The 14110-nt window shown below is 36.1% G+C and overlaps 1 protein-coding gene across 1 annotated transcript in view; it reads right to left on the reverse strand.

The window, feature by feature from the left end:
• GTF2E2 (general transcription factor IIE subunit 2) overlaps nucleotides 1–14110 on the reverse strand; it is a 69541-nt gene that overhangs the window by 18746 nt on the left and 36685 nt on the right. Inside the window, exons 4-5 of the mRNA XM_037526005.2 lie at nucleotides 9244–9351; nucleotides 7483–7665 (exon numbers count right to left, since the gene is read on the reverse strand). Of these exons, the coding sequence (XP_037381902.1) occupies nucleotides 7483–7665; nucleotides 9244–9351 (291 nt within the window). The remainder of the gene's footprint in view (nucleotides 1–7482; nucleotides 7666–9243; nucleotides 9352–14110) is intronic.

A 14110-nucleotide genomic window follows, 5' to 3' on the forward strand; every position in this document is an offset into this window, starting at 1 on the left:
GCATCCAGAGCTCCTAACATACTTAAAATCTTGTAAGAGTACTAGGAGCAACTTCTGTTCTCATTAAGTGACTCTGGGTGGGATCCTGGAGTGCTCCTAAATAAAGAGTGGTCACCAAAAAGATAAAGCACTGATTAAAGGTTGAAATTAATTGCCCCCTACCCCAACACCAATTTTCTAGAGAAGGAAAGATAGAGATGGGGTTAATAATTGATCATGCCTATGTAAAAAAGCCTCTATAAAACTTCCAATAGTAAGGGAGTTCAATGAGCTTCCAAATTGGTGAACAAATCTATACTAGCAGGGCCTCCCTGATGGCGCAAGGGGTTAAGATGCAACCTATGAAATTATCCACAGCCTCTGCAGCACGAGTTCAATACCTGGCCAGGGAGCTACCCACATGGCGCAGCAGACCTCTCCTGTCTCACCCACTGCTCCCCTCAGAGTGTATTTCAGTCAGTCTGCCTGTTCTATTCCCCACTCTGTTTCTGGTGAATCCTCTCACCCTCCACACCTCTGGCCTGTACCCCAATTCTTGCATGCATAAATAAATAAATCTTTTAAAAAAAAAAGAAAAATCTACACAGCAGAGTAACATACCCCAAATCCACAGGGGCAGAAGTTTCACATTTAGGACTCTCCCAGAACTCATGCTCCATATCTCTTCATCTGGCTTCATTTATATTCTTTAGCATATCCTTTAATGAACTGGTAAATATACCCACGTGCTTCCCTGAATTCTATAAGCATGCTAGCAAATTAATCAAAGTAGAGGAGGGGACTGAAGGAACCTCCAACTTGTAGACAACACAAACAGAAGTTGTGGGTAACCTGGAACTTGTGACTGGAATCTGAAGTAGGGTGGGAACAGACTCATGGAACTGAGCTCTTAACCTGTGGTATCTGTCACTATCTCCAGTACTGATTACTAATTTAGTAATTCAGAACTGAATTAAATTATATATAGTCAGCTTATGTACTGAAAACTGCTTGGTGGGGGGAAACCCCCACACGCTGGTAACCAGAAGTCACAGTAAAGTGTTCTTTGTGAAAGATTAACACACAGGAGGAAAACTGTAGTTTTTTCCTACACTCACATTTTCACTTCTACTCAACATGGTATTGGAAGTTCTAAGCAATTAGACAAATAAGAGAAATAAAAGGTATTCAAACTGGAAAGAGAAAAATAACTATTTGCCCATATGATCTCACATGTGGAAATTACTAAAAACTCCATCAAAAAACTTACAACCAATTGTAAGTCAGCAAAGGAGGAAGATACAAAGTCAACACACAAATATCAGCTGCATTTCTATATATAAACAATGAATAGCCTGAAAAGGAAACAATAAAAACAATTCCATTACAATATCATCAAAAAGAATAAAACACTTAGGAATTAACCAAGGAGGTGAAAGTCACAGACCAATGGTATAAAATAAAAAAAACAAACAGAAATAAGCCCTAACATATCTTGTAGTAAGATTTTTAATAGGGCCCCCCTGATGATGCAAGGGTTAAAGTCTCAGTGCTAACAAGCTGCTGCCAGCTACTGCCAGCTACTGCAATACCAGTTTGATCCCCCGCCAGGGAGGTGACCCACATGGCTCAGCAGACCTCTCCTGCCTCGCCCACTGTTCCCCTCAGCAGTGTACTTCAGTAGATCCGCCTGCTCTGCTCCCCACTGTCTCCGGTGAATCCGGAGTATTTCGCAATAATTTCAAAGATATGACAGCAAAGGCACAGACAGCAGCAGCAAAAAAAAAGACAAGTTAGATTTCATGAAAATTTTAAAGTTCTGTGCATCAACAGACAATAACAAGAGTAAAAAGGCAACTGACAGAATGGGACGGGGGGACTGTAAATCTTATCTATTAACAAATTAATATCCAGAACAGAGAAAGAAAACAAAAGCCTAACTCAATTTAAAATCAACAAAAAGGCGGGCCTCCCCGGTGGCGCAGCGGTTGAGCGCTGGGTTGCGAAGCTGCCTGCGGCCTCTGCAGCGCCGGTTCGATCCCCGGCTGCTCCCAGGCCACCAGAGGAGGGTCCCACATGGCACGCAGACCTCTCCTGCCGCCCGATGCTCCCCTCAGCAGTGTACTTCGGTCCTTCTGCCTGCTCTGCTCCCCGCTCTGGCTCTGGTGAATTCTCTCGCCCTCCCGCGCGCTTCTGACTGTACCCAGTGCTTGTATAAACAAAAACGAACGAACAAATAAATAAATAAATAAATAAAGCATGCCTCTATTAAAAAAAAAAAAAAAATTAAAAAAAAAATCAACAAAAAGGCAAACAATTTTTAAGACACAGGTAAAGGACATGAACAGACATTTCTCCAAATATATAAAAACAGCCAATAAACACATGACAAGATGCTCAACGTCACTAATAATTAGGGAAACACAAATCAAACCTACAATGAGATACCATCTGAAGAAAACAAGCATTGATAAAGATGTGAAAAAACTGGAATCTTTGTGCACTGCTGGTAGAGAAGTAAAATATCACAACTGCCATGAAAACAGTAGGGTGGTTTCTTCGAAATATAAAAATACAAGTACATGATCCAGCAAGTCCACTTCTAGGTATATACCCTAAGGAATTGAAAGCAGGGTCTCACAAAGATAGTCATATATCTATATTGATAGTAGTATTACTTACTAATAGATAAACATGGAAGGAACTGAAGTACCCATCAAGAGATGGAGAAGTACAACATGGAATATACATGTAATGGAGTATTAGTCAGTCTTAAAAAAAGGGAAATTCAGAAGCCCCACCAGGCATAAACCTTGCAAACATTATGCTAAGTGAAATACTAATCATAAAGACAATATTCTACAAGTCCATTTATCTGCAGTACTTAGAGGAATCAAATGGTGGTTGCCAGGGACTGAGGGAAGAGGAGAAAAGGAACTGTCATTAATAGCTATTGAAAGTAAGGATTCAAAGAAATATTTCACTTTTACAAAATGCGTAAGTTCTAGAATTCTTTTGTAAAACAATGTGAATATACTGAACACTATTAAACTGTACACTTAACAATGCTTAAGGTGTTAAATTTGTCTTGTTTTTACAATTAAAAAAATCACTCCTACAGAGAGCTGATTCAACACGTCACCTTAAAATTAGTGTGTCATATTACAGTTGCACATTGGCCTAGTAAGATAATACTAGAAGTTAAATTTTTTAAGTTAATTATTAGAAAACCCTCCAAATGAAATTACTGAAGAATGAGTAAGGTAGAATAGTCACTGGTTTGCCTCATTCTCTGGTTTCTTGCTTTATCAGAATCTTGTTGGCTCCTTGATAGCACTGAGCAGTTCTTCAAAGCACTTTATGGTCAACAAAATGAGAGTAATAGTTATATTCAATCTCTACCAAGTATTGAAGGAAGCAACACAGAGAAAGCTATGCCAAAAAACTCCCTTGAAAAACACATCTTCACATTTTTGAAAATAAAAATACTGGATTTTGATTAATTAGGAAACAGGCCTGCCTGAAAATGAGTAATCATATGTTTTCATGACCTTTCAGCTAAAATCATTAGGCAAAAGAGCCACTAAAGATAGCGTGTTAACATGACTTTATATCACAAAATTAATTAAAATATACAATTATTAGTTTTTAACACTGTCCTACTTTAGAATGTAATGAAAAGTCTACTGCACAGTAACAATACAGCCCATATCAAAATGGTAGAAAAGAGTAGAGCAGGAAACATTCAACTGTCAAGCTAGGCTTCAGTAGTACTACCCTTCAACATACTATAAAGTGCACAATATATCAACTTTTAGGACATTATTTATAACATTTGTGCAGTTATGTTTAAACACTGTTAAGTTAAAAATCTTAAGAGCATTCTGCTTCTAGTAATGGTCAAATAGGTCGTAAGGTACCAACCCTCCTACTGCTAATATGAACTATGTACAAGACATTTGAAAAAATCAACTTCTGACCCCAATAGCCAAAGCAATCTTGAGAAAGAACAAAGCTGGAGGTATCATCTCCCTACCTGTAAATTATATTACCATTTGGGACAACATCTTGAGGGTCTTACCCGAAGTGAAATAAGTCAGATAAAGACAAATTACCATATAATTTCACTTGAATGTGAAATCTGAAAAACAAAACAACCAAGCTCATAGATACAGAGAACACTGGTGGTTACCAGAGTCAGGGCGTTGAGAAGGTGAGCAAAATGGGTTAAGTAGATCAAAAAGTAAAAACTTTCAGTGACAAAATAAACAAGTTATAGGGATGTAATGTATAGCATATCTATAGTCAAAAATACTGTGTTACATATTTGAAGGTTGCTAAGAGATCTTAAAAGTCCCCATAAGAAAAAAATTATCAAAGAAACCCAAATCAAAACCACAATGAGATCCCACCTCACACCACACAAACAGCCAATATTAAACCAGTAACGAATGCTAGCCGGGATGTAGAGAAAAAGGAAAGCTCTTACACTGCTAATGGGAATGTAAACTAGTCCAGCCCCTATGGGAAGCAGAGGTTCCTCAAAACACTAGAAACCATCTGCCATACACCGCAGCTATTCCACTCCTAGCAAACTATCCAAACAACACAAAAACACTAATTCAAAAGGAAACCTGTAACTCTGTTACTGCAGCACTATTTACAATAGCCAAGATATGGAAACAATCTAAATATCCCAAAACAGATAAACAGATCAAGAAAATGTGGTATATATACACAATGGAATTTTACTCGGTGATCAAAAAAATAAACTCATGCCATCTGCAGCAACATGAACGGAACCTGAAAAGATAATGCTAAATGAAATAATTTAGAAGGAAAAAGATAAGTATCATTTGGTTTCACTTTTATGTGAAATACATTAAAATCAAACAAAGGGTCAAAGACAAACTATAGATATGAGGCATCCAGGAGGGGAGAAGGAGCAGATGAGGAGGAGTGAAAAAAGGGGGGAAGAGAACACAAGGGAATATCGTGATGGACTACAGGCGCCTTGATGGTGGGAAACTACAGTAACCATACTTGAAAGGAGAAACCATATGTTGTCTAAAAAATCAACAATATAAGAAAAAAGAACTACATTTAAAAAATTAAAATACAAAGCACGTGATTTGAAAAAATGTAACTTTATATGGGTATGAAAAATAGCTAGGTAATTTTGCAATATGTACAAATATCAAAGCATTATGTAATACACCTGAAATTAACATTACAGGTAAATTATACTTCATTAAAAAATGGCAGGCAAAAAAGTGGAGGAGGTGACTTTAATTAGAAGAAATGGCTGAGGGCAGACTCAAACAGCTAAAATTCAGAAAGAAATCCTCAGTGTTTATGAAGTGAAAAACTAGAAAACAAGGCAACCATGCAGACAGAAATCAAAAAGGGAAACTCTAGAAAAAAGTAAGGTAGAAAGGGTATAAATTCTTCTCAAATTTCTGTCTGCCTTGACCTATTCATGAATGGAAAAGATTACATGCAAGAGTTAAAATAGGTATGTCATATGCAACCCACAGCAAGGAGACAAAGTTTGGAGTTTGAGTATAGTCAAGATATATGCCCACTTATAAAATAAAACCCTCTTTGAAGGAATCTAATAGAATCCTGAGTCTTTACTCAAAAAATTCACAATGTCCAAGACTCACCAGAAATTTACAAGATATCTGAAGAAACAGGAAAACATGATCCATACTCTAAAAGAATCTGTTTAGACCAACCCCAAGATGATTCAATTAGAATTAAATCAGGAGGATTTTTTTTTTAGTATTTTATTTTATATAATTCTTACATCATTTTTCATTTTTGCACAATGCATTTTCATTTTGGTTATATTCCCCATACAATTGCACCCCCTGTATTTTGACCTTAATCCTTCCTCTCCCAGCCCCTGCCCCCCTTCAGTGTGTCTCTGGTTTATAGTTGCTTGTTGATTTTGATTTTTTTCTTTATTATAATCTTTTTCCTGGTCCCTTATTTAGGTTTTCTAAATTCCTGCTATGAGTGAGACTATCCAGTATTTTTCTTTTTCTTCCTGGCTTATTTCGCTGAGCATGATCCCTTCCAGCTCCATTCATGTTGCTGCAAATTGTATGAGTTTATCTTTTTTGATTGCTGAATAATATTCTGCTCATCAACTGGAAGAATTACCATTATCAAAATGGCCATCCTACCAAAAGCAATTTACAGATTCAATGCTATACTAATAAAAATTTCAATGTCATTCTTCAAAGAAATAGAACAAATATTGATGAAATTCATATGGAGCCACCAAAAATCCCGAATAGCCAAAGCCCTCCTGAAAAAAAAAAAAAAAGGGAATGGAGGCATCACACTCCCAGATTTCAAACTATACTACAAAGCCATAATAATCAAAACTACATGGTATTGGAACAAGAACAGATGCACAGACCAATGGCACCGAATAGAAAATCCAGAAATAAACCCACAGATTTATGGTCAACTAATCTTTGACAAAGGAGCAAAGAATATGCACTGGAGCAAAGAAAGTTTGTTCAATAAACAGTGCTGGGAAAACTAGGTCGCTACATGCAGAAGAATGAAGCTTGACTACTACCTCACACCATACACAAAAACCAACTCAAAATGGATTAAAGAACTAGACATAAGATCAGGAGGATTTTAAGCAGTGCTAAGAAACTGTACTCAATAGTATAACGGAAAATGTGCTTAAAATAAATGAAAAAACAGAAAACTTCAGCAAAGAAACAGAAATAAGAATGGAAAAAAAAAGACAATTTCTAAAATTAATTTACCAATTGGGCTTAACAAATCAGAGATGAAGAACAGTGCACTTGACAATACATTGTCTAGAACAAGAAAAAACAAATAGAAAAATACTGAAACACAGAGCCTCAGAGACTTGTGAGATAACCCCAAAGGTCTAATATATGTGTAACTGAATTATAAACAGAGGCAAGAAAGGGCAAGTTTTATTTCACAGTTAGCAAAAGAAAGTGAAGCTGCTTAAAGATTAGCATCAATCATTAACAACTGTGAAAAGAAATAAGCATGAGTTCCACATTAAAATGGAAATGTAAATTGTTTAAGTATGACTTTTACTGATAGCTCCTTTAGAGATTTATAACAGCCAAGTTATTAATCAATACCTTTGTGTTTTTATGCCTCTGGTTGCTCAAGTTAACAATATCTACCGGTGTTGTTGAACTAGCTCTCAGATACAAACATAACTTATGAAAAAAACACTATTGTTTTTGACAAAAACTTTCCAGAAATATTCTAAAGAATCAATTAATCATATAACATAAAAGGGAGTTGTAAAAGGAACATAAAAATTGCTACATTCTGTCCTCCTCTTTAGCATAAAGCACAAATTCCAGCTCAACTGGCTTACCACAATCCCATGATAGAGGCTTTAAAAATATTTTAGTTTTTACTTTTTTAAAACCACAAACACATTATTAAACAAACTTTAATAAATCACAGAAAGGAAAGTGGGGTTACCTTGACTGCTTTCTGGGAATTGGGCAATGCTTCCTCTATGTCTTCTAAAAGAATTCCTCCTAAGCCCCGCTGGTCATGATTATCTAAGAGTCTAAGTAGTGACTTCTTATCTTTCACCTTGTACTTGGGTTTGAAGGCATACTTTCCATCTATTACTTCAATTTTTGGATTATTGACTAAAGCCTGTAACAGTGACACAATTTGGATATATTAACAAAAGGAAACACCATATATACATTCTTAAATTCTACTAATTATTTTTAAAGTAACAATACCCAATATAGTAGCAAATTATAAACATCTTGAGTATTAATTAGCAGATCTAAAGATACTGGACGTCCAGGATCCAAAACAATGGCAGAGATCAGTATGGTGCTCACATTTTATAAAAGAAACTGCTTATTATCTACACAAATTCTTTGGATGAGAAATAAATCATTTTATCCCAACTGCTTTGAAGAAAACTGTACCCATATTTCTTTGGAAGCCAGAAGAATGAAATGCATACTAACATTAATAGACAAAGTGAACTGGGAACTGCCTAGCCCACCCTCAAAGTATAGTTTATGGCATTTTGGCATTATGATGTGAGAAACATTATCCTGGAAAGAAATCAACAATCAGTCAACCCCACTGTTATCAACTGGCACTAGCAGCTGTAAAGGAATTAAAAAGGACTAGACTAGTGCATATAAAAAATTTACCTATAAATGTCAGCTTGAGAATGAAACTGAGTAGGAATGCAGGAATTATTGAATATAATTATGTTCCTAGTCAGTTCTGTTGTACAGCTAATATCAGAAGGAAAGCTCTTCAAGAAAGAGCAACCCTATTTATTTTCTTCTGCAGCTGCCAGCCTGACCCTGAAAGGAGAAAGAGAAAAAAACACAGAAAGAAGGAGGGAGAAAATAGTAGTAGTAATAATAACCTTTAATGTCAGTCATCTATGAAATTCCAAGATTAGGTAAAGTAACAAAATTTAAATGTGATTAGCACCATCTGTGAAACACTAATATAGTGAGCTACAATACTTATTAACTGGCTTATATTATAAAAATCAAGGACTATAATTTGCTTGATAAAATAACTGATTAATATTTTAGGAATTTTTGCATTCAGTCTTTAAAAACAGCAATGATCCTGGCAAGTAGTCTTCTTGTCATTTTACGTTAAACAAAAAGTGAGGCAAATATCTCGATTTTTAAAAAGCTATTCATTTCCAAGTTTGCATGGTCACTGTTTCGGGGTTTCTTTTTTTCCCAATGTTGTATGTAATCCACAATGTTCATAATTATTTTTCCAAGTAACCTGACAGAGGGAGCAATAACATCACTACCAAGCCATGGTAACATTAATAGTGTAACCACTATCTAGCTTAACAAAAATATCTTGCTATCCCTGTAATACTTCATGCTTTAAGTTTCCTAAAACAAATATGAAAACAACACAACTTACAAACACATAACATAAATTTAGCAATTCAAAATAAGCAGCAGTTATTCTGTAAAACTTTAAATGGATTGGTATGACTGACTTCAACATTTATGCTTAAGTCTCTAACACTTTTAAATAGATACGTAAGATTATGTGAATACTAATAAATCTACCAAACTTATAACTGGGTATGTTTTTTTAAATGCCCTATCCTAAATCAAGAAAAAGTAAAAATAATCAGATTTTAGCATATTACAAACACTAGTTATAGCAAATATTTCCTGGTAATCAACTAATATTTTAATGATATTTTAAGCGCAGTCCTACCTCAGTCATTAGCCATTGTTTCTGCTTTAGTCCAATGTCTAGATGTTGTGTTTCATCCAAGATTTCTTCTAAAGTTAGAGGATGTGTATCTCCTTGCTGATGCCTCGTCTATTGAGAGAAAATTACTATTAGAAGACAGTTTTAAACTGTTAGATCAGTTAATAGCTACAAATAAAGGTATCTTTTCAGGAGCTTAAAACCAGTCTTACTGAAAGCAGTACAAATATAGTGATAGAGATCTATAGAGAATAGATAACAACTCCAAAAACCTGTTAACAAAACTCAAAAACAGAACACACAGATCACAGAAAAAGAAATGCAAATGACCTTAAAGCATATGGAAAAATAGACAATTTATACCAAGGTATGTTTCATCTATCACTCTGGCAAAAAAAATCCATGTTTGATGACTACTGGTGAAGCTATAAGGAATAGACCCATTCTCAAACTGCTGATTAGAATGCAAATTGATAACAAGTTGTAGTGAGGGCAGTTTGGAAATATAAACAAATGCATTTAAACCCTTTGATCCAGTAATTTCATTTCTAGGAATTTAACCTACAGACATACCAGAATACAGAAAAGTGGTTAAGATCACTACAACATTGTTTGTAAAAGGTAAATTAGAAACAACCCAAAGTGATTATCAAAAGAGGACTGATTCTGGACATCTGACTTCCAAAATTAAAAGGTAATGGACTTGTGTTTAAGTCACTAAGTTTGTGGTAATTTGTTACAGCAGGAATAGGAAACTAGTAAGTACTTTCTTCCCTTTAGATCTATATTTGTGAGGCTTTGTTTCTAGTTACGTCAGCAATTAAAACCCAGGATCCAAATATATTGTAAATACTATATATATATACACACAAGTATACTAAACTTAAAATACAATGTTGAAATCACTTTATAAGAAAAGATTAAATGAAGATATTCAGAAGTGATATATATTCAATCATATTGCTTTCAGTCAGCAAGAGCTTTTAAAAATTTTTAAATTATTTTAAACATTCCTTATCATTTTTCTCAATTTTTAATTTCTAATTTGTGCAAAAGATTATAATATACATGTAGTATCAGTACAGACCATTAACACACATGAAGTCAGAAAAATCTGGGCCTTGCTGGTGGCGCAGGCGGTTGAACGCAGCGCTATGGGGCTGTCTGCAGCCTCTGCAGCGAGTGTTCAATCCCGGCCAGCCAGGGTAATACCCACATGGCACAGCAGACCTCTCCTGTCTCACCCGCTGCTCCCCTCAGCAGTGTATTTCAGTCAGTCTGCTGGTTCTGTTCCCCGCTCTATCTCTGGTGACTCCTCTCACCCTCCTGCACATCTGGCCTGTACCCTGGTTCTTGTATGCATGAATAATCTTTATTTTTTTTTAATTTTTTTTAATAGAGGCATGTTCCATTTATTTATTTGTCTGCTTGTTTGTTTGTTTTGTTTATACATGCACTGGGTACAGTCAGAGGCGCGGGAGGGTGAGAGAATTCACCAGAGCCAGTGTGGGGAGCAGAGCAGGCAGAAGGACCGAAGTACACTGCTGAGGGGAGCAGCGGGCAGCAGGAGGGGTCTGCGCACCATGTGGGACCCTCCTCCGGTGGCCGGGGAGCAGCCGGGGATCGAACCGGCGCCGCAGAGGCCGCGGGCAGCCTCGCAACCCAGCGCTCAACCGCTGCGCCACCGGGGAGGCCCATGCATGAATAATCTTTAAAAAACAATAAGCCAGAAAAATCTGAGTAAGGGCGGTCAAACAAATCAGAGTTCAATATAGTATATTACACTGATATGTTGATTATTTTGGATGTATGCAATATTTCTGTGCTTTTTTAAGATTTATTTATTTATACAAGCACTGGGTACAGGCCAGAGGTGAGGGAGGGTGAGAGAATTTACCAGAGACAGAGCAGAGAGCAGAACAGGCAGAAGGACCGAAATACACTGCTGAGAGCAGTGGGTGGGCGAGACAGGAGAGGTCTGCCGTGCAATATGGGAATCTCCCTGGAATCGAACCAGAGCTGCAGAGGCTGCGGAGAGCTCCACAGCGCTGCTCTCAACCTGCTGCACCACTGGAGAGCCCCTCTGTGCATATTTTGGATATGGAAGTACATAGCCTACATTAGAAGAAATAAAGGCATTAAGGGTAGATTTACTGGTGTAAGGCAGCCAAATCAAGTCTTTCAAAATAATTATTCCATAGTCTCTACTATGATGATTAACAAATCTGATATTTTCATTTTCTTAAAATATTTTTAAAAAATCAAAATTTCTTAAATTTTTTTCTCTTACAAATATAAATCAAAATTGCAACAAAAATACAATCAAATACAAAATTATCAAAAGGTCAAGTTAATCTGGAAATATAAGCAAAGAATGAATACAGCTCAAGAAAAAAAATAGCACTAGCACTGGTATTACTGTTTGCTTTCTTAAATTTAAAACAAATGGTAATTTTTTTAATCAGAACAAGCTCAAAGACAGTAGTACTCAATGTATGAAAAAGCCTATTCACTTTCACTGAGCTACAAAAACAAGAAGCCAAAAACACAGCTATCATCAGGCTGTCAAGTGAAAAGCTATTACAACAAAATAATCAGCAATAAGAGACAAAAACCTCAAAAATTCAAAATTGCTTCCTTGTTTCTTGCTCTTAGATCAAGAGTTAAGAATGATAAAAGAAAATTGGAGCACTTATTGAGAGTAAATAATAGTCTACACATAATAGCAGCTACACTTAGTTTTCTGTGAAGAGATAACTAAGTATAGGATGATTTTATGGTGTATTATATTTCATATTTTATTTCACCTTTTCTTGCAAATTTGTAGTTTTTGTATATTGCTCTTGAATTTAGTGACCTTATTAAATACACTTAATTCCAATAGTTGGTATATTCACTCAGCTTCTCTATGTACTTAATCATATCATCTACAATTTGTGCAACTACTAAACAGAGATGTTAATGAGTCCTTTGGGAGCCACTTAGCATCATAAGACAATATGCAAGTAGGGCTATCATCGTTTGGCTGAACTTATGATCAGTTTTTGATCAGACAAAGAAAGGCCACTTATAGTTGGTAAACTTTATACTACACAAGTGGGAACACAGTAGGCTGACAATGTTAGCAACTCCTGTCCAAGTTACCTCCCACAACCTCCGCCTTATACAGCGCCAACTGGCTTATGGAGGAAACATACTATGCTGGTATCACAGGAAATCTGACGGAAATGTTTATGCTAAACAAGGAATTTTCACACAATAGGTCTCAGCTGCCCCCTGCTGCTTTGCTGTTGTAATGTGATAAAATGTGGATCATGAAGTAATAGAAGTAATATATGTTGTGAAGATCTCAAATTTTTTTCATGTTCTGAGTTAAGGATTAGTACCTGTGGTTTTATAATTTATTAGCATGTTTTATAGACATGTCTGATAGTTCAGAGTGATGACTTATGAAGATGAGACTTGTGACAAATGAGGATTCTAAGCTGGGTTTGAGAACAAATAAGATTAGTAACAATATTTTGAGCCATTTCACTGCACCAGTGCAACAAGAGATACAAAAGAAAAGCTCTACCCTTAATATGAGAGCTATTAATCAGTGTTTTTACAATAGGCTAGTAATCCAGGGTATCCAATTCCCTGGATTGGATATGTTTGTATCCAATACATTGCCTGTAGCAAACAATTTTAAAATGATCTAGCAAAACTGAAGACACTTAAATTGCAGTCATTACACAAGTCAAAGTATTTGCTATTTTAAAAAGCTATTTGAATCTCAAACCAAACAGTAAATAAACCTTTTGTTAAAAAAAAAATTTCACATTCAGTGAAAAGGCCCAGGAAGCAAGAAGCAAGTTATTATTAGAATTTATTATCCAGGAAGGGGGGGTAAGGAATCACCATTAGTGGGAACTTAATAATGTCAAATGATACTAACTAAAGTTGCATAGTATGAATAATGAAAAGCTCTACTCTCAATTTAAGTTGATAAATTAATGACATGTTGACGACGTTTGTTTAATAAAGTGAGAAACAACAGCCTCTCTATCCAGCTTGACAAATCAACAAAATTTCACCAATAAATGCCATGTAGTAACATTTTGAAAGGATGATAAATTTCAAGAAAGCTACTCTGCTGCAAAGAATTTCAACAAACAAGAAAAGGGTAGGACTTACTTAATGTGGCTTCTTCATATTTGGAAACAAAGTTCTGTGCTGAAGAAACAGCACTGGTGTCCTCACTGATCTGTCCCTCAATGGCTGACTGACCCAATGCAAAGTTTTACTTCTCTTTTTTTTTTTGTTTTTAAATATTTATTTATACAAGCACAGGGGTACAGGCCACAGGCACGGGAGGGCAAGAGAATTCACCAGAGACACGGCAGGGAGCAGAACAGGCAGGAGGACCCAAGACACTGCTGAGAAGAGCAGCGGGCGAGGCAGGAGAGGTCTGCTGCGCCCTGTGGGCATCTCCCTGGCCTGCCAGGAATCGAACCCATGCTGCAAAGGCTGCTGACAGCTTCACAGCACTGTGCTCAAACTGCTGTGTCACCAGGAAGGCCCTTCTCTCTTTTTTATTATTTTTTTTATATATGGAGTACTGTTATAATTTTTTTTTTACAACATTCTTCATTTTTGTACAATGTCTACTTTCTCATCTCGGTTATAGTTCCCGTGAAATTCCCACCACCAATTCACCACATACCATCACCCTAGTACCTATGCGCTTCCACCCATTATGATCCTAATCCATTCTTCCCCCTGTAGAATTGTCTCTGGTTTATAGTTGCCTGCTAATTTTGATATTTACTTTATTATAATTACTGATTATTTACTTTCCTGATCCCTTATTTGGATCCTTTACATTCCT

This window comes from Talpa occidentalis, unplaced genomic scaffold (assembly GCF_014898055.3).
Source record: "Talpa occidentalis isolate TD23 unplaced genomic scaffold, MPIMG_talOcc4v2.1 talOcc4.4, whole genome shotgun sequence".
Taxonomy (NCBI): domain Eukaryota; kingdom Metazoa; phylum Chordata; class Mammalia; order Eulipotyphla; family Talpidae; genus Talpa; species Talpa occidentalis.